This window comes from Callithrix jacchus, chromosome 12 (genome assembly GCF_049354715.1).
Source record: "Callithrix jacchus isolate 240 chromosome 12, calJac240_pri, whole genome shotgun sequence".
NCBI lineage: Eukaryota > Metazoa > Chordata > Mammalia > Primates > Cebidae > Callithrix > Callithrix jacchus.
In genome coordinates, this window is record NC_133513.1 from 94,074,651 (window position 1) to 94,095,896 (window position 21,246).

General features: G+C 53.4%; 1 protein-coding gene across 1 annotated transcript; it reads left to right on the top strand.

The window, feature by feature from the left end:
- Nucleotides 1–14,332: 14,332 nt before the first annotated feature.
- Nucleotides 14,333–21,027, top strand: TLX1 (T cell leukemia homeobox 1). Its single transcript, XM_035268820.3, has 3 exons — nt 14,333–15,180; nt 17,209–17,446; nt 19,718–21,027. The coding sequence occupies exons 1-3, from the start codon at nt 14,364–14,366 to the stop codon at nt 19,938–19,940; spliced, it is 1,278 nt and encodes a 425-aa protein (XP_035124711.1). The 5' UTR covers nt 14,333–14,363; the 3' UTR covers nt 19,941–21,027.
- Nucleotides 21,028–21,246: the final 219 nt, after the last annotated feature.

The window sequence follows — 21,246 nt, forward strand, 5'->3', positions numbered from 1 at the left end:
TACGAGTTTTTGTTTAGTAGGGCATTAAGTCTATAAATTTCCTTGGGGAATACTGATATTTTTATAATGCATGGCATCTTCACCTGGAGTGTGGCACATGGCACCATTTTCCTGTGTCAGGTTTAGCAGTTTGATGGGCTGTGTGCTATTCCTTTGTGCTGATGCTCCCTCGCTGACTTAACCATTTCCCTAGGGTTGGGTATTTGGATTGCTTCCAAGGTTGAACTATTATGAATAGGGCTGTTATAAACATCTGTACAAATTGCCTTTTCATTTCCTTGGGATATGGTCTCAAAAGTGAGATCGTCTGATCAAAGGCTACGAACATTCCCTTTTTGTTACATAACCCAGGGAGGATGGAACCAATTTGCAGCACTGCCAGCAACATATGAAGAAATAGCTACTTTTCCCTTACAAACCCTTAAGCAGCATGAAGACTTAAAAGGGTAACTTGTTCCTAAGATAAACAAACCATAGCTACCTGAGGACAAAAGGGGGAGTTTGAGAGCACAGGGTTTTTTCTTCCTGCCCCCTCCCCGCCCTCCCTCACCACTTGGGTTTCTCTGCTACCCAGGCTGGAGTGCAGTGGCATGATCTCGGCTCACTGCAACCTCCACATCCCAGGTTGAAAGGATTCTCGTGCCTCAGCCTTCTACGTAGCTAGGAGTACAGCCACCCACCACCACGCCCAGCTAATTTTTGTATTTTTAGTAGAGATGGGATTTGCCATATTGGCCAGGCTGGTCTTGAACTGCTGGCCTCAAGTGATCCGCTAGCCTTGGCCTCCCAAAGTGCTAGGATTACAGGCATGAGCCATGGTGCCCAGCTAAGAGCACAGGATTTCAAGGAGCACGGATATGAAAACCAGAGGCAGGCTGCCTGCCACTCTCCCCACCTGTGGCAGCCCTGCTGCCCTAGACCTTCTCAGAGCCCAGTTCCCTGTCAGCGTGGGAACCTGGTTTATTCTTATTTATTTAGCATACATTTTAATAGTATTATATTATGTGATGGGTACTAGTTAAAGCACTTACAAATACTCACTGACTTCTCAAAATAAGCTCACGAGGTAGATCATTATTATTATTATTCCATTTTACTGATGAGGAAACTGAGTCAGATAATTTTTCTTTCCTTTTTTTTTTTTTTTTTTTTGACATGCAGTCTTGCTCTGTCTCCCAGGCTGGAGTGAAGTGGTGTGATCTCAACTCACTGTAGCCTCCGCCTCGCAGGTTCAAGCAATTGTCCTGCCTCAACCTCCCAAGTAGCTGGGACTACAGGCGAATGCCACTGCACCCAGCTAATTTTTGTACTTTTAGTAGAGACAGGGTTTCACTATGTTGGCCAGGCTGGTCTCAAACTCCTGACCTCAGGTGATCTGCCTGCCTCGGCTTCCCAAAGTGCTGGGATTACAGGAGTGAGCCACCACATCTGGCGGTGAAATTTTCTGTGGGTCACATAGCTAGCAGGATTCAAGCTGGGGCAGTCTGACATGAAATTGTTAACCCTGTGCACCACTCCCTTGACTAGGAACAGGCACTTCAGCTTACAGTTGTCCTTATTTCTGTGGGTCCTTCCTTTGTCCCAGCAGCGCTAATCCTAAGGAGGACCCTCAGTCTTTCTGCCCCGGGTTTCAGACCTTCTTACACTGGCCTTTTAGTTACTTCTCTTACACAGCCACCATTTGTGGGATCCCACCAAGTGCCAGGCACTGGGCTGAGCACTTTCACATCTCTTGACTTATTTTAACTTTCACCACAGCATATGGGATAGGCAGCATATCTCCATTTCATAGAGGAGGAACCAGCAGATCAGAGAGGTTAAGTGTGTTGCCCAGGATCACAGAGCTAGTGAAGTGGCAGAGGAAGAATTTGAACCCAGTTGGCCAAATATCAATGCCTTTGGTCTTTCCATTATACTTGGCTCCACTCTGGCTCCCTGAAGCCCCACCCTTTACTCTGGTCCATTTCTCTTTGCCCTGATTGGTTTTCTTGAAGTACACAGAGGTGGAAACAAACCCATTTGGTGTAGCTCAGCTGTTCTTCCCAGCCACTGTCAGGCCTGGCTTTCGCAGGCCCAAAGTAACCACACCTTCTCTTTTTTTGGAACTGAGAGTGACTCCCTGAGAAAGGCCCAAATAGCTTCTTCCTTTCTTTTTTCAAAGTTCACACCCTGCTGGAGCCTGCCCACTAGGTTCCTACTTCCTGTTTTAAGCGCTTCAGTTGGCTTACAGAAGGCAGATGATGGGCAGGTTCTGATGCCAATGAATAGGCCACTCCTCTCAGCTCAGATTTTTGCTCTTCCTACTTCTCTAGGTCCTCCGGGATGACTCATAGCCCAGGTACCTTCTGGGGAGTGGTTTTTACCAATACTGTCATACACTTGCACAAGGCCCAAATACGTTGAACACATTATAACATGTACACAGAATTCCCATCAAGGATGAGAGAAGCTGCTTTCTTCAACCCTGGCAAACTCTGGGATAGTCTGTGGCAGCATCATCTTTGGAAACAATGCTTGGCAAATTGATCAGTTGTGCATTTGTGTGTGTGTGTTCTTTTGTGTGGACATGCACACCTGTGTGGCTGTATGCATCTCTAAGTGCATGCTTTTCAGTGGTGGACAGTACAGATACATATCTGCATAGCTGGACCCATGACTTCAATGATAGACAATGTGTTATGCTCAGGAGTTTGCATACATATTCTTGAGAGTGAGGAGTCTGTATGTACCTGTGTGTGTGTGTGTCTACACACCACGTACAAGTCATGTGAAAAGGCCTGGTTAGGAAGGTTTCCCATACCCAGACCACTTAGAAAAGACTTGCGGGGGATACTGGCCAGGAGAGGTGGAGTAGAGAGAAAGGTCTAATCCTTCATAAATAAGTAGAGGGATGTTGTGGTCAGTCAGAAATGTCCCCAGGCAGATTCAGGTAGGTTTGCAGCATTCAGCAAAGACACTTGTAGCCCACAGCAAGAATGGTGGGTAGAAGTTGGGGGTAAGTATGTGCTGGCCAGATTAGGTCTAGCCCCAGTTTTAAGGAGCAAGGGATAGAAGAATATGGTAAAGCATTCACTGTCCCCCCTCATCTAACAGGCTCTGGGCCCCATCCTGTCCCCTATGGCCTGTCAAAGACCTGCACAATTTGGTCTTGATTGAAAGGTGGTGGCTGCTGGAGAGGGGCTCCAGGGAGCCTTCAAAGAGGCCTTGCTGGTGCCCCCTACCCTTCTGCCTACTCCAAAGGCAGAGAGGCCTCCTTCTTCCAGAAGCTGCTCAAAGTTTTCGCTGACTTCAGAAGCAAAGAGGAGGAAGAAAGAGGAGGGGAGGCCTCTGAGGTGGGGAAACTTTTGCTGAGACTGCACGCTCCCCAGCTCCTCCCTGGTTCCTCATTATGGCGTTCTTGGACATAAATTGTCTTTTTATTTGAAGGCCGAGAAAAACCAGGGGTTGTGTTAATGACCAGCAGACAGCAGGCCGAGAACTAGGCAGGGGGCTGGATCTCTTGACCTTGAAATCCTGTCTGCACTTTTCTGCTGTGCAGATCTTCTATTTTCCCAGATCTTCTCTATCGCCCTAGCCCTGCCCTCTCAATGGGACCCTAAAGAATACTCAAGCAGAGGGGTTAGGGAGGCAAGAAAGGCACATAGTATGTCTGAGGAACTCATCAACTGAGTCTGGAAAACTGAGCAGGCTGGACCAATAGGGACGATAAACATCTTACATAAAGGTCAGTGCAATTACAAGAAAGACAGAAAAACAGAGATACCCCAAAAAATTAGGAAACATTTACACTGTTTCATCTTTACGTTGATACTGACAATGGCTTGATGAATTAGAAGACAGAATCCACTATGCCTCTCATAAGCAAGAAATGCAAGAGTCAGAGAAGTTAATTGATCTGTTTACAAACACACTATCAAAGCAGCGTGACTATAACTCTGTGTCCTGTGACTAGACCCATGTCTCTGTGACTCCAAATCTATGATCAAAAAAAGGGTTGTTTTGTTGTGTTGTGTTTTTTGAGACAGAGTCTCGATGGGTCACCCAGGCTGGAGTGCAGCGGGAGAATCACGGCTTACTTCAGCCTAGAGCTCCCCGGCTCAATGGTCCTCCCACCTCAGGCTCTCGAGTAGCTGGGACTACAGGCGTGCGTCACCATGGCCAGCTAATTTTTTATTTTTTGTAGAGATGGAGTCTTGCTATGTTTCCCAGGCTAGTCTCAAATTCCTAGGCTCAAGCGAGTCTCCCAAAGTGTTGAGGTTACAGATGCGAACCACTGCACCTGGTCAAAAACGGTAGTTTTGAAAATTTGTTTGCTCTTGGCCACTTGAGGAGGGACTCATGAATTGTGCTCTGAAAATGTGCAGGAAGGCAGAACTTTGACTTCACTTTTGAAGGAGTAGAAATTTTCTTTTCTTTTTGGGGGGCTGAGCGCAGGGATAGGGGTTGTCAGGGCTTTGCACCAAGGAATGACTGGGGAAGGTAAGAGAGTTTCTGTCAGTTGGTACAACAAGACTAAGGGCAGCCAGTGACTGGGGGAAGGTACTACAGATGAAACGAAAGTAAGTTCAGCGCCTTGAATGGAGGGGGAGGGATCTGGATCCCGACGCCCAGGCAATGCGGAGCCTTGAGCAGTTTCTGAGCTGGGAAGAACAAGCCCGGTAAGCCCTTTAGGGAAGAAAACTTGGGCCCCTCCCAGCAGTGTGGATTCGGAAGAGTGAGGCTTGGCGCCAGCCGGGACTAAACTACTGCAGAAATAGAAGATAAATGGAGGAGGTGAGGCTGCCACCGGAGAAGGTGCGCAGAGGGAACTCCTGGCCAAAAGGCCCCGGAAGGCTGGGAACCCGGCACCCCTGAGAGAGCGCGCAGGCCACGGGCCCCAGATGAGGCGGCCACGCTTCGGCAGGCTGTTCTTACGAGCAGAGAGCGCGGCCCAGAAGCCCTGGGCTCTGCGTTTTGAGCCTCGCGCCTCATTGAGAGGTTATTAATAGGGAGTTTGTCTGGTGTCAGAGCGCAGACATAAACTGCATTAGCATTACCCCATAATCTTATTTAGTAAACGCTCATGCAGTTCCGTCTCCTGTAATTGCATTGGGAAGATGCAATATTTATGAAAGGGGAGAGGGGAATGTCACTGTTCATCTCGGTGCTGCAGTAAAAGTCCCCAGAAATACAGTACTGGCCTCCCAGGCCTGGCGGTAGGCCTGCGAGAATATCTTGCATTGGCGCCGGGCCTCCTTTGGATGTCCCCCAGGCCGCCCCCAGCCCAGAGCTCCCTTCTCAACTTAACTCCCGGTGTCCTGGGCAGGAGTGGAGGATGTGCCATCAGGGGCAGCAGCCACATCTCCCCCTGGTGTTACCCCTCCCAGGTGGTGGTCCCTGGCGAATGGGGCATAAAGACCTCAGATGCATCGAGTTCTTCTGGTAGGTGGGAGGCTCGGTCTTTGGCTAGCTCCTACCCTTAGCCGGAATTCTCTTTTGCCAGGGGCAAAACATACTCCAGAGCTGAATGGAGTGGGGCTGGGGTGGCAGTGGAGGTGGGGAAGTGAGTGATTTGGTCAAGTAGGGGCAGGGGGGCAGAGAAGGGTGGCCGCAGGTGAGAGGCAGCCCGCCGGGGTCCTGGCTGCTGCTGTGCTGGCCACTGGAATGATCCTGAAACCCACTGCAGCCTGGGACTCCTAGGGAGGTTTCCCTTTTCCACCGTGCTGGGAGCCCTGAGCCTGGATCCCTAGCGCATCTCACGTGTACACTCAGTACAGAACCAGGTCTCTGGCTTCACAGTGGAGAAGGTAAAGTTGCCCGGTGGGACTCAGGAGCATGCCCCGTGCCTATCCTGCCTGAACACCCTGGTCTGCACCAATCTTGGGTGGAGCTCAACAGCCAGGGAAGTCTCACTGGTGTCCAGAGCACCTATGGGTGGGTGTCTGCTGGTTTCAAGCTGAGACTCTGGTCTGCCCCTAGGCATTTGCAGTTCAGGGACAGACACACAGACAATCTCTGCTCTAGGAGTTGCAGGTCACCTAGGTCAGAAGAGTTATTTCCCAGCCACTTACCGGAGGCTTCTTGTGTGTGTTGTGCGTGTTGGGGGGAGGGGATCTGTGAGCCTAACCTCAAAAGGGCTACAAGTACTGAAACAGTCCAGATACCAAGGATGTCAAGCGTGGAAGGGCTGAACAGAAACTGCTGGTGCTTCATCCCAGGAAGCGAGAGCCCATGGCAGGTAGGGGAGAATGGGAAAAGTGAGGCGCCAGGAGCTCCACTGTACATTGCTGGTGGCCGGATCTAGGGTGAGGTGGCTGCAGAAGTCTGGGCCGACAGGATAGGAGGTGCCAAGCAGTGACTTTATGTGGTACCCGGGGCAGTGCTGGGATTCAGGCCCAAGTCCCTGGTCTTGGGGCTACTGTGGCCCCCAAGGATGGGAGCTTGGTCTCCTTACAAATCCCATCCATGCCTCACTACACACAGCTTTAATAATTCCCACCCTGCGCACCTGTGCACTTGACCATATCCGCACCCCGCAGCATCCCACTCCACTCGCAGGGCTGACAGCTCTGGGTGCTCTTGCACACTCGGGCACATGGCCGCACACCCAGACCTGCTTCGCTCACACCACATTCAGGAAGGCCCCTAACTGGTCTAATTTCCAGCAGCGGCCTTCCTCACACCCGCCTCCTCCCCTCCCATCTCAACCTTCTCGACTTTGGTGGGGAGGAGGCGCCAGAACGAGGGCAGCTGAGAAGACCGGTGCGGAGGAGAGCCGCGGCCCCTCCCGGTGTCAGCTCCCTTGTCGCCGTCCCATTAATCACAGTGCCGCAGTCCAGTTGGGGATCCCGGGCGCCCAGTGCCGCCCGCAGCCCCCGGGACAATGGGATTATTTCCGCGGGGAGAGGCCGCCTCGGGCCGGGGCTCAGGCGGAGACGCCTCCTTCCCTCAATCCGTCCCTCGGCACCCAAGGAGCGCCCGCGGCGGCCGAGAACGGGTGGCAGAGCGGACACGGGTGGCGCGCGGGTGGCAGGGCCTGGCCGACCTAATTCAATTAGCTGGGCCGCCGCCGCCTTCAAGCGACTCCGGGCCCGCCGGGGCTCCCGCTCTGGGCAGCTGCTCTTTGTGCACGGAGACCATGCATATGGATGCGGTTCCTCCCCCTTTAACGCTGTCCCTACTCACACCCACTTCTGGCACCTGCGGCTTGCCCTGCCCCGCCTCCTTCTCCGCGAGGGAAGGCGACTCTGATCTCCCCAGGAAAGTTGGAAAACTGTGTGGTTGCTTTTGAGCTCCCTGTGGCCATCGTCAGAATATGTGTGATGGGGAGGGGGTGTTTTTGTTTTTGTGTTTTGTTTCATTTTGTGTTATCTAAGCAGGAAGATCTGTGAGGAAGTGAGCGTGCCTGTAAATCTGTAGACGTGTGGTTGGGTGTGTCTGTGTGTACCTGTGTGCACGGAGGGGGAAGGTTTGGTTTGGTTCTGGATCTGTGCTGCAGGGACTGTGAGTGGGGTGAGTATGCCTGTGGGCATCTGCACATGGGTGTGTGCAGGAGGCTTTGTGGGCACCTGTGGGGACTGCACACCACCAAGGGTCTGTGTCCCTCGTGAAGGAGTGGGGTGCAAGGTGAGTGCAAGGTGAGTGGGGGTCTGTGCACCTGCATGTGAGCCTTTGCATCTGTGCCAAGCCTGTGTCTGGAAATATTCCGGAGTTGGGTATTTCTGTGTCACCATTGGTGTATATGCTGTGCTTCGGTGTGCAGTCCGAACACCTCGGGAAACATGTTACCCTCCACCACCACCACTACCACTGGCCAGCAGCTGGGCATCCCCAACTGAGACCATTTTCCCCACCACTCCCTACCCGCCTTGCTTTTCTGGTGGAGGAGGAGCTTGGCAAATTAATATCCAACCTGAACTCTAGCAGGTTTAGGGTGGAGGCAGGGGCCTCTCATCTTGAGGAGGGTCCCAGTCGGTTTTCCACTCCCAACATAGTCCAGCCCTGACTTAGCAGGAGCCGCAGCTTCCAATGTGCAAACAGTCCTGAGCACCCCCTGAAATAATAATTAGACCTGCCCATGTCAAGGCAGCCCTAGCACCTAGGGGTGACTGCATGCCCCCCACCTCTATCTCCCCAGCCACAGCTCTGGATTGGGTGCCCTGGGCAGGGTTTCCTGCACTTGGGTGTCTCCACACGTCCTTACTCTGAAGCCAAATCCACACCCCCAGCAAAGGCAAGGAATTGAAATGAGAAATCTGGGTAGACCTGCCGACTGCAGGGCCATCACCTGCCCAGCTGGGAAGCTTGCCTCATTCCTCTGTTTTACTGCACACAGGCAGAATGAGGGATCCGCACACCTGTACAGGTCCTTTCCGCAGACAGCAAAGGGAGATTGCCAACCCCAGGAGGGAATAGGGTGGTTCTTGGAAGGCAGTGGGGCCCTCAGAGGACTGGTCCTCTCTTGGCTTCCTCTTCCTCCCCCACACCTCAGTGCATGGCTTGGCTTCCAGACCCAGAACAGACCCACCTGGCCAGCAGAGTGGAGCCAAGGTAGACACCAAGGATGAGAGAGGTTGAGGCCAGCCCACAGCCCTGGGCCCTGGGTCCCAGGCTCAGCTACCCTACTGGGACCCACTGATGGGACTCTTAACTCTGTGTCCAGGGAGCCCTTTGAGAGCTGTCTGGGGAAAGCAGGGTCATGGGGGTCTGTCCTGCCCTAAGCCTTCTCTTAGCCCACTCCCTGCCTGCCCTTTTCCAGGCTTCTGGCATACTTGGAGGTGACTCAGAATGGGAGATTCCTTAATCAAGGGCACCATGGTCAAGACTGTGCTGGATGGATTGTGGAACCTGAGGGTCTCTGGGCCTCCCTTGGGAAGGACGTAGTCAGAGACATGAGGCCTTAGCTCAATGCCCAGGGGTAATGAAGCCAACAGCTTCCTTTAGGGTCAGAAGCCAAGCAGGGAGGGGAGGCAGTGGAGGGAAGGGATCCCTACAGAAGCACCCTATCTCTGACGCATCCACCTGCTGGGCTCTGATTGAGGGGAGTAGACAGGGGAAGAGAAGGAAATTGCCTACTGCTACACAGGATGACAGCTAAAGTGTGGCCTACAGCAGGGACATGTCTGTCTCCTGTCCATCTGTCCTCTATCCATTCAGGGTCCCTCCACTGATGGGAAAATGCATGTGTGTCCCAGGAGAGGTCCTCAATATCTCATGTAAGAATTGTGTGGGGGGACAGGGGCTGGCTCTGGAACACCCCCAACTCTGAGGACTCATTGAGTTGAATCACTTGACCTACTCACTCTCCCTGTCCCCAGTCTAGGCCCCTAGAGACTATCCTCCCCAACCCAGGGCTCCTGGAGTTAGAGTGCCCTTTACTGCATCTCTAAGTCCCTAAGTCACCAGATGATCCTGCCTCTCCCACAGCGGGGAAAGTTTTCTGCCTCTTTTTTGAGACAGGTGGGAAGGCAGAGGGAACACCTTTGGTACTAGGACATCATTGACTCCACCATGGACCACTTCATGTTACATATCCCTTTACATATTTCTCAGCCCCCTTTCCTTACTATATATCCGTTGGGTATGCCCTGTGTCTCCCTCCCCACAACCACAGGCCAACACACGGCCACTTCCCTGACAATTCCATTGGATTAGAAGACATCCCTCCCATGGTACACACCATTTGCAGCACACAGTCATAGCAGAGGGATGCCCTCGCCCCATCACAAGCACCCTCTGCAGAGGAACAGTTGTAAACACATACTCATCCTCCTACAGAAAACACATTCACTTGCCTTCTGAGTGACACACACATCCTCACATGACAAAATGGCAGTTGTACAAAATACCCAGACTCCCTTCTTCTTCTCCAACACTCTTACTGACATGCATTTTGCTTCCACTTGTATCCCAACAGCCTAACACAGTGTCTGATACCTACTAGATACTCTATAATTATTCACTGAATAAACTGTTAAAATTATCTCTTAAAGACATGCCTGGGACATCTGCACAGCCCTCTCAACCCTGACTATCACACATGCTTTCCCATCCAGCTTTCCCCTCATGGATGCATGGTCCCACAAACACAAAGTAATTAAGTTTCCACACATACCCGTAAGCCAAAGGACAACCCCTGGCCTGGGGGTCTCTTTCAGAGCAGGGAGGAGGAGACCCTGTGGGATCCACAGGGGCCTCCCCCTGGGCTGAGCCCTTCCTTTCCTCCTCCCCCTGGGCTGAGCCCTTCCTTTCCTCCTCCCCCAGTCCTGGCCCCAGCCCCAGCCCCAGCTGCTCTTCTTTTAATTGGAGGCACTTTTTTATTCTGCAGGCCAGGGGGAGCCGTTGCTTAGGGGAAGGGCGTTACCAGGTGGCCTCAGAACCAGAGAGAAGGATCTGCAACTCACCTAGGTTCCCGCAAGATAGTCCTGTGAGGCAAGAGCCAAGTTTAGGCTTAAGGAAGCAGGTTGTAACGAGCAGAGCCAGGAAAATATTGTTTGAGTCTGGTCTCTGCCCCTTTCCAGCTTTCAATGCCTCGGTTTTCTCATCTGTAAAATGGAGATAACAAAAACCACATCACAGGATTAGTTAAAAATGAGCGGAGAAATCATTCTTGCGATTGAAGCGCCTTGCACGTGGCAGGTGCTCTGTGAGTCCCGTTTTCTTCCCCTCCCTCCTTGTTCCTAGCGGGGCTGTTTTGCAAGGCATGCAAAAGCACAGTGGAAACACAAAAGCTGCAGTGAACATAAGCTTGTGTGAGTCTCCTCTCCTGTTTCAGAAAACTTCCCAACCTTACTACATGGTGCTCAGGTAACACTGCTCCCGGGAGAAGGGATGGGGGCCAGAGCCCAGCAAATCCTGACCCTCTGGTCTTTCTAGGTGAGGAAGGGACAGAGAGGGTAGTCTTGGCCCCCAGCAAATACCCTGTTGGAAAACAAAGGGTAGGATTAAACCAATTCACAGAACCCCAGCACCTCATTGAGGGTAAAAGTTGGGGGTATCCCCAATTGGGATAAAAGTCGACTCTGATAAACAGAAAATGTAGGGGGGGAAAGGAAGAAATCGGTCAAGGAAGTGGCTGTGATAGCAGGGGAAAGTCAGTATAGCCCTGGGTTGAAGATCTTGACAGTCTTAGTGGGCCATGTACAAGGCAGTGGTGACTTCTGCCAACCTTAAGCTGGGCCCGCAAGGGCAAAGTCTCCTCCCAGGTATCCCAGACAACTGGTGCCAGATCTGAGGAGTTCAAGAGGTGGATCAGGCAGGTGCCAGAAGGGTTGGAACAGGCAGGGTTGGAAGGCCATCTGAGCTGGAAATGATAGGTGTTCTTTTTTTTTGTCTTGCAAATTTTACCTTCAACCAACTCACGCCAAAATGGGGTTTGAACTGCAGCAGGCAGAACTGTGGTGAGACTAGAAACAGCGAGGCCACCAGGGCCCAGCCTGAAAGGAATCTGTAACATCCCTCTCCATAGTTTTCAGTCTCAAACAAGGAAAATAGCTCAGGTTTTGAGATTCCAGATCAATCCTCTCTGTCTATAGGACGTGGAACAAGTTTGTTCTCTTCATGAGCCTCAGTTTTCATTTTCTGATTAGAGATGGGGCATTTCTCTGATGCCCAGGCTAGAGGTGCAATAGCACATTGTAGCCTCGAATTCCTGGCCCCAAGTGATCCTCTAGCCTCAGACTTCAGAGCAGCTGAGACTACAGGCACAGGCCACTGCACCCAGCCATTTTTTCTTTCTAAAAATGATATATAATTCATATGCTACAATATTCAGCCCCTTTAAAACGTACAGTTCGGTGGGTTTTAATATTTTTACAGTTATGTAACCATCACCACTATCTAATTCCAGAATATTTTCATTACTCCAAAGGGAATTCTGTATCCATTAGCAGTGAATTTCCATTCCCTGCTGTCCCCTGGAAACCACTAATCTAGTCTCTGCCTCTGTGGATTTGCCTATTTTGGACATTTCATACAAGTGGAATTATACAATAGGTGGCCTTTGTGCTTGGCTTCTTTCATTTAGCAGAATAATCTCCTAGGTTCATCCATGTTACAGCATGAACCGGCATTTCCCTTCTTTTCCTTTTTATGGCTAAATAATATTCCATGTGTGGTTATACCACATTTTGTTTATCTGTGCATCAGTTGATAGACATCTGAGTTGTTTCCCCTTTTGGGCTATTATGAATAATACTGCCATGAACATTCATTCGATTCTCTCTATTACATAAAACTGGGACATTTCTATTAACTTCACAGGCTTGTTATGAGTCTTAAATGAGATATGTATGATGTGGTACCTGGCAAAAAGTGTTTTTCAGTAAACAATTTATTCCTGTAAAACAACTTAGTTCTCTCAAGATAAGAGGCAGGAAGAGATCCATTCAGATTCAGACAACTTCCAAAGTAAGTTATGGAACTCCCTGGCTAGGGGTGTGGTACTGGGATTGGGTAAGTGGGAAGAAGAGAACTGGCGAGGGAGCGTTTCTGCTTAGTGTTTGCAAACAACTACCAATTTCACATTTGGCTTTGTCCTGAGTGGGTCTTTGTGCACCTGGCTGGAGCTTAGACAAGGTTTTCCTCACAGAACTTCCAACCAGCACCTAGGTTTCTAGGCTAACCCACAAAAGCAAGTTGAATCTAGTGCCTCCATATGAATTCCCACCAATTATAGCCATTCTGAAATGTGCTTTCCTCACATCTGTAATAGGGAGACTACTCATCTCAAAGGATTGGTGTAGAGTTCATATCATTCTCTATAATACTAACATCTGGCTTGCTGTATTTGCTTGCTTGCTTGCTTATTGTCTGACCCCCTCTACAGAATGTAAGCTTCATGAGGTCAGGAACTTCGTTTTGTTCACTGCTGTGTTCCCCATGCCTAGAACAGAGCCTGACACATAGTGAGTACAGTACTCAATAAATGTTATTGAATAAAGAGATATGTTCATTCGTTATTCACCCAAGATGAACATATTTTGTTGTTTGGGGCTGTATTCTTCAGGAGAGAACAGAAATGAATAAGCCACTCTCTGCCTCCAAGGAGATCTCTTCAAGTGGAGGTGACAGACATGGCCAAAGCAAATAGATTTCATTGGGACTTGATGAGGAGAGAATGTGAGCCTTCACATTCTAGCATCTTTCCAGATAGAAACAGGACCTACCGAAAGATCTAATCTGAAACTGAACTGAAATGGACCAGAAATAGATCCCAAGCAATAGAACATGTGCCTTTCCCAGAGCTTGGCTCCTAAAAGGTAGCAAACATTTTCTACTGGAGAGGGGAAAGAGAGGAAGAAGAAAAAGGGAGTTTCCTCCTATTCTCTTGGGCTCTCAGCCAGACAGCCACTGGCAAAATGTTGAAAAGGCCTAAATTTGTCCTGGATGCACTTCCCTGATCCTAGTCCCACCAATCCTAGCCCCCAAGGTCTTAAGCCCCTAAGGCTCCCTCCCAAGATTCCAAAAGGAAGAAAACAACACACACTAAGACAAGAGTCCAAAGGCTTCTTGCCTGGAATAGCCAACCCTGGGCTAATTGTTAGGTGGAAAGCAATCTGGTTGAATTCATTTAAACATTGTAGGAATTGCCTCTTTCAAAGCCGGTAGGATTTCGCTTCTTGAGACATCTGTTTATTTAAAAGGAAAGGGGTATGTTGAGGCATGGGCACCCTGACAGTAGGCTCCAAACCAACCCTCTTGACTTGTGCCTGCCTTTCAGGAAATGCTCCCTTCCTGAATTTCTCTAAGAATGCTGAGTTGTGGGGTGGTTGCTGATTTTTATAACATATAGTCAGTTGTTCATAGGCCTGTGTTTTAAAGAAGGACAAGCCTGAACTCACCGTCCTGCCTCAGGGCCTGGGCTCCATACCTGGGGAGTAGGCAATCTCCTACTTTCTAACAAGCTGGACTTGAAGTTTGGAGTAAATCTCCTGGTTGAGTGACAGGTGTTTCCCAGCTGAGCCCTTGGGGAGATTCTCCAGTTGGGCAGGGACATCCCTTCCTCAGAAGCCTGGTGGGCTGGACTCCTTTGGCCCAGTTGAAAGTGGGGGATGGCTCCCAACAGGCTGGGAAGACAGCTGACTTCACCCTCCTTAGATATGTCTGTCTGTCCCTCTCTGGGAATGGTCGCTTCCTGTTTTTCCTTTTCCTTTTAAGCCTCTCCTTGTTCCCGTCTTCTCTCTCTTCAAGAACTACTCCGAGTGTTGGTCTTCGTCCTTCTATCTCTGGCTCCTGTATCTGCCTCGGCTCCTGGCCTTCCTCTCCCCCTCCCCACCCCTCCCCCGCACTGTCATTCACCCCGCTCCTTTCCGCGCACAACCAATGAAGAGACCCGGCCGAAACCGCGAAGCTCGCTCTCACTGGGCTTTTTCGCCTGGTGATTGATGTCCCAGAGTCAACAACGAGCGAGAGACTGGAGCAGGGAAGGAGAAGCCGGAGAGGGGAAAAATACGGCGCCCCCTCTCTCCCTCCCCTCCCCTCCCCCTCCTACTTTAGCCCTTCTGCGCACTTCGCTTCCAAGTCTCGGCGCAGCCAGGAGCCGCTGTTGCCTCCGCGCCCCTGCTAGCTGCCCCCGGAGCCGAGCGCAGCGAGCGCCGCCGCCCAGGCCCCCCAGTGGGGCCGGGGCCAGCATGGAGCACCTGGGTCCGCACCACCTCCACCCGGGCCATGCAGAGCCCATCAGCTTCGGTATCGACCAGATCCTCAACAGCCCGGACCAGGGTGGCTGCATGGGGCCCGCCTCACGCCTCCAGGACGGAGAATATGGCCTTGGCTGCTTGGTCGGAGGCGCCTACACTTACGGCGGAGGGGGCTCCGCGGCTGGGGCGGGGGCTGGGGGCGCGGGAGCCTATGGCACTGGAGGTCCGGGCGGCCCCGGAGGCCCGGCAGGCGGCGGCGGCGGCGCCTGCAGCATGGGTCCGCTGGCCGGCTCCTACAACGTGAACATGGCCTTGGCGGGCGGCTCGGGTCCTGGTGGCGGCGGCGGCAGCAGCGGCGGTGCTGGGGCACTCAGCGCTGCGGGGGTGATCCGGGTACCCGCACACAGGCCACTCGCCGGAGCCGTGGCCCACCCCCAGCCCCTGGCCACCGGCTTGCCCACCGTGCCCTCTGTGCCTGCCGTGCCAGGCGTCAACAATCTCACTGGCCTCACCTTCCCCTGGATGGAGAGTAACCGCAGATACACAAAGGACAGGTTCACAGGTGAGTCCGGCCCGCGCTCGCCCCGCCTGGCCGTGGCCCGTGCACCGTGTTACCCCTTGCCCGCCGGGTGGCTCCCCAAAGCTGGTTCTGCCTGCGAGGTCACCCAGCTCTTCTTGGCGCTTCTCCCCCAAGATGAGCCGCCCGCCCGATTCTATACCGCGGAATCGCCATGCTTGAAGAGTTCTCCCAGTCTGGACCCCTCTCTGTCTCCCGAAGGACTCCTGCTCAGAGAAGCTCTCCCTGGTTCCCTCTCAGGAACCATGGGCCCAGTCAGGCAGAGAGGAGGCCATACATTCGGGACCACCTTCTCCACCTATTCCAGGCCTGGGAATCTCCGAGAAAGGGGTGCAATGAGAACAGTTTCTTCTGTCCTGGCTGCTGTTCTAGGACCGAAGAAGCGAGCCCCAGGATCAGACACAAGAAAATAACAGGTTCCCCCACCTCTAGTCCCCCACACACATGCACTTTGCGTTCCTAGCTCCGGTGCCTGTGGTGCTGCAGGCCCACTGGAGGCCCCAGAAAATCAGCAGAGCCAGAGGCCCTTTTTTCCGGATAGCAGGCTCTGTCTGGGTGGGTCCCGGACATAGCCGCCCGGGACAGCTAGCTATTCATTTTCGTTCTGCCCCAGCTGGGTGTCCTACCCCGGGGCCCAGCCCTGTTATCTTGGACGGGAATAATGCACCGGCAGGCAAGTGATCGGTGGCAGCAGGGCTACTCCCAGGACATTAGGTACCAGGTGGTGGCTGTTGCCACTTTCTCTGCTGCCCGCTCCTGCCTTCCTCTGCTGGTCCTGGCTCCTGTTTCCGCTCTGGGCACTCAACTCTCCCTCTAATGTGGGTCCCTTCCCCCATTCTCACTTCCTGCTCCCCTTAGTGTTCCCTTGATCCTAGACCATGATCTTCCGATTCTGCGTCCGGGGCTGGGAAGCAACCACAAGCTGAGCCCGGGTTAGCCAGCTGGGCCTTAGAGAGGAGAGGCAGGAGGCACCAGACGCTGCTGGCAGAGACAGGAACTCCTGGGGGATCCCCAGGCTCAAGGGCCCAACAGTGGAAGAGGTGTATACACAACTACTTGGGAGAAGCTGCTGAGAGCTAGACAGTGGGCCAGGAGACCCCAAGGCACCCCTGGCTCCCTGCTTCTGATCTAGGCAGCAGCACGGCCAGGGAAACTGCTCCTGCAGCTTCTGACCAGACTCGGGCCACGGCAGAAGTGAGGTGGGGGCTGGGATCCAGAGGAAGAACAGTTGCTTGGGTCTAGGCCTCAGGAAGGGCCCTCACTCGAGGGGCCCCAGTGCCTCAACCCAAGTTTCCTCAGGCCTGGGGCAGCAGGGCCTGGTGCCCATCTCACTCCCCACCCAGGCCAGGCTAGTGTTAAAGGGCTCTGCTTGAATCCCGCAGCTCGGACTCCACTAGTCCTGGGTCTCCGGTGAAAGGCACTTACTTGGCTTAGGGTCTACCTTGGGACCCTAATACTGTGTCAGGCATGAAGGAGGTTCGAGCGAGTGTATGGCTGTGGCCTTGTGTTACTCTGTGTCCTGTGTGCTTGTCCCTCGCCTGTGCTTGTCTGGTCCTGTTCAGGTGTATAGATCTGTGGGTTCGCCCCCATCACATGTGGTGTTGGTGTGTGCTACTGTGGATGGAGGCTCAGGTCGGGTTCCAGAGTTAAGGGCCTTAAAAGGGCTCGAGCCTCTTACTCTGAGCCTGAAGGCCTGGGCTGACTGAAGGGAGAAGAGGGCGACCATTAGCTCGCCTTTGACTGCCCCTGGAGGAGGGGCAGCAAGGAGGTGGCTGGGCTCGCGGGAGCCCGGGGCTAGGGAGGCATCGGTGGTAGTGGCGAGGCGGCGTCGGACTGGCGGGCAGGAGGGGGCCGTTTCCCGCCGTGGATTTGGCGTTGAGGGCTAACGGGAGGATCCCGGCCCTGCTCGTTGGGGTTCAGCTGCTGCGCTCACTGACTTTCGGGGTGTTGGGCCTGGGACGCTTCCTGACGCTCTGCCGCTTGCCTCTGCCGTCTGTCTGTCTCCCGCTCCAGTGGCCCTCTCACCCTTCACTGTAACACGCCGTATAGGTCACCCCTATCAGAACCGGACACCCCCCAAGAAGAAGAAGCCTCGGACGTCCTTCACACGCCTGCAGATCTGCGAGCTGGAGAAGCGCTTCCACCGCCAGAAGTACCTGGCCTCGGCGGAGCGTGCTGCCCTGGCCAAGGCGCTCAAAATGACCGACGCGCAGGTCAAAACCTGGTTCCAGAACCGACGAACAAAGTGGAGGTGAGCAAGCGGGGCGGGCCGGCCGCCCGTGAGCCGCGCGGTCTCAGGCAGCTCTCGGTTCGTTTCCGCTCGCGGTTTCCGATCCTTTTGGAGGAGTGGGTTCCAGCTAGGTTTGCGGGGAACTGGAAGCAACAGAGGCCGTAGCCAGGATGGGGCCGAAGAGCCCTGGCTCTGTTTTAAAGGAGGCTTCATACTTTGGCTGGCACACTCTGCCCGCCTAGACGCGGCAGGTCTCCTCCGCCGCCAGGGCAAACGGGCCGGTTAGTACACTCCACGCAGCCAGGGCTCCTGGGCTTTGTGAGTCCTGGGGAGCTTTGTATTTGCGCAAATTCTTGCTTATGGAATGCTGCTCTGTTCCGGAGACTGCAGGCAGAACGGCCCGCACCTTGTTGCAGCGCTCCAACCGGGCTCCCGGCAGAGCGACTGGGGCCCCAGACCGCGGCCCTGCTGACGGCCTGCTCCCCAGACGCCCGGCCTTTGCGCAGCCGGTCTCTACCCTGTAAGGAGAAAATCAATCCGCGCCGGCTGCGGCGGGGTTTCGCGGGTCCCACTGAAAGAGGAATCAATTAGGAGCAGATGGGTGTGTGTGAGAAAGAGAATTTTGCCTTATCCCATAGCCACAACTCCAGTTACTACGCATTGGGTTTTTTGTTTGTTTTTCACATTTACGCTCAAGGCCGTGAAGCGCCCCGCACATTCCCAAGCAGCTTCCCTCTCCGCGCGCACTGACGCTTTCTCCGGCTCCACACTCTGGCACCCTGCACCCTCCCGCACCCTGCACCCTCCCGCACATTTGGCTCTCGCCCGCCCGCCGGAGTTTCTCCCCTAGCTCAGGCCCGGTATGGCAGCGCGGGAGAGTCTGGGCGAAGTCGGCGGCGCCGAGACGGGCGGGCCTTGGGGCAGGAGGAAGGAATTGGAGTTTCCTCTTTTTCTGAACGAAGGCGAGGAATCTGCCTGGGATTCCGCCTTCGGGGCTACAAAGGAAGCCCTGGCCCCGCGAGTCTACCGCACCCCCCAACATTCCTGCCGCTGGGGAAGAGTGGGGGATGCGGCCTCAGACCTTAGGACGCTTTAGAGAGAGCCAGGGCTAGCTGGGGGTTAGGGGGACTCCGGTTTCCAAGGCCTGTTGAGGGCTGCGGATCCAGGGGAGGGGAGGCAGCCTGGCAAGCCTCCCAGAGAAAGGGCCACAGAGAAAGGAAGACAGAGGCAGGCAAAGGGAGTAACTGAAACACAACCAGTTTCGGAGGTGGGAAGGGACAGGGACCCCACTCAAGGAAGAAAAGGAGAAAAGCAGGCAGCCTGCAGAAGTCTTATTTATACATAATAAAGAAAAGCAATGGATAACCGAAACCACCATTTTCGTTTCAAACAAATTCCTTTAATTCAGAGAGAACCAAGTGGGTGGGGAGGAGAGAAAACGAGAGATAAGACACAAAGCACAAAAGAGAAATATTCAGGCCGTTTGAAATGCAGGAGGGAAGGGAAAGAGGAGAGACAGAAAGCTACACAGAGTCAAGAAAAGGCGGCCCAGAGCAGGTCAGCAGCCGCTGTTGGAAGAGGCCCTTGCAGGCTTCGCACAGCTTCATCGATCGCCTACAAATTGCTTCTGAAGGCCCTGGAGACTCCCATTAGGTCTGTCCACCTTAGAGACAGACGTTTGATCTCAGTTGACAGGGTGGAGGGGCGGCATTAAATGGAATAAGTGAGTCATCGCCTCCCTGAACTGCCTCAGAGGAAGCCAGTGGGTCCAGCAGGAGCCCCGGCAGGGCACAGGGCTCTGCACAGAAGGCGCAAGGCCTAGAAGACACTGGCAGACAGAGGGAGGCAAGAGAGAGCAGATGAGAGCCGCTGGCCCTGGCCTTTCTGCCCTGGACTTGTGGGTAGAGTGAGAGCCCTCGGGCTTGGAATGGCACCTGGTCTCCCTGAGGGCTGGGGGGAGACGAGATGCCATCTTCCCCTGGCTGCCCCTCGTGAAGTCTGCGGGGTGTGGGCACTGCGCGTGGATGGGGAGTCCCAGCTGTTTGGGCCTTGCAGACTTTCCCACTGCTCCTCCGGGATGCCTTGGCTCCATCTGTTTTGGGAGTTTCCACTCTTTGCTGGAGTCAGGACTCTCAAAAGAAGGGAACACGTTATAGGGGCCCAAGCTGGATTTGGGGACTGCAAAGGCAAGCAGTGCTCATTCAGTTTATCTCCTGGGAACACACTGGGAGCTGGGCACACGCGGGAGCCGGGTCGGTGCTCTTGGCAAGTAACGGCTTGTTCCTGGTGCAGACGGCAGACTGCAGAGGAGCGGGAGGCAGAGAGGCAGCAAGCGAACCGCATCCTTCTGCAGTTGCAGCAGGAGGCCTTCCAGAAGAGTCTGGCACAGCCGCTGCCCGCCGACCCTCTGTGCGTGCACAACTCGTCGCTGTTCGCCCTGCAGAATCTGCAGCCATGGTCTGACGACTCGACCAAAATCACCAGCGTCACGTCGGTGGCGTCGGCCTGCGAGTGAGCCTGCCCATTCTGCCCTGTGGGACCCTAGGCCCACTCAGGGGTCACTGAGGCCTGAGAGCCAGGACTTCTCCCCACCCCTTTCTGCCTCTGACTGCACCCAGAAGGGGAACACTGCCCTTGCAAGGCCCTGAAGGGCCCCTGCATTTGTGCTGACACCGTTTTCTCTTCGGTGGAAGAGCTCAAGGGACAAGGACACGCACCCCACTCCCAGATGCGTCCCACACCCATCCGAACTGTTAAGAAATCTCTGCTTTTGTTTATTTCATTTTATTTTAATTTTTAATGTGGGATTCAGAGAGGCAAGGGATGATAGTCTGGGGTCCCAGGCTATCATCTGAATTTGCCCTGGGAAACTCCTTCTCTGTGACCCACTTCTCATCACACACAGAAACCCATAAGCCCACACAGAGGTGATGTCACTGTCCCTTCTGGTGTCACCCCAGAGCCACACATGGGCATCTATGGCAGAGTGTCATAAACACACAGGGTCACAGTGTTTACACCCTGGACCTCACTATCAGGCACAGGCCAGGGGTGACGCAGACTCATCCTGAACAGCATAGCACTCCCTCCATCCCAACACAAGGCCATGGCCGTTCGACACACTACCCCATACACAACAGCCACAACAGCCTCACTTGGTCTGCCAAGCCTCCACCACACATCCCAGCCCAACCCAGGTACGTACAGACAAGTTTTCACATAAATGCAGCCCGTTTCTCTGGATCCTGTTTGGGGTGGGGTGTTAAGTTATGCACTTATAAGGTGTTTTCTGTGTAACCATTTTATAAAGTGCTTGTGTAATTTATGTGGAAAAATAAATAAAAGCCTCCCTATCCGGAGTCAGGGCTGCCTGCTCCTTGCAGACCCCAGCGTCCTTCAGCCACTTGGGTTTGGTGCGAGCTTTGGGGGTAACCCTTGGTACCTGAACTTGAGAGACATGTTGTGGGACAGGACCCTAAGGCTCGCGAGAGAGGAAAGGAGGATGACAGATGGAGAGAAAGCAGAGTTGAGGAGAGCAGGGAGAGCCAGGCTCTCCTGGGATTGCCAGTGCCTGAGAGGATGTAATTTCTTTGGGTGTGAGAGTCGAGCGTGTGTGTGTGTGTGTGTGTGTGTGTGTGTGTGTGTGTCGTGATAATGTGAGCAATCAGGATGTTACCGATAGTGAATATTTATAATGGTATCCAAGTGTGTAATTGTGTTTGCAATTCTTTTGTGTAAATGCTTGTTTCTGCTTAAGTTGCAAATCGAAACTATCATTGTATGCACAGGCTTGTAGTGATTTGTGTGTAACCACGTGCGAA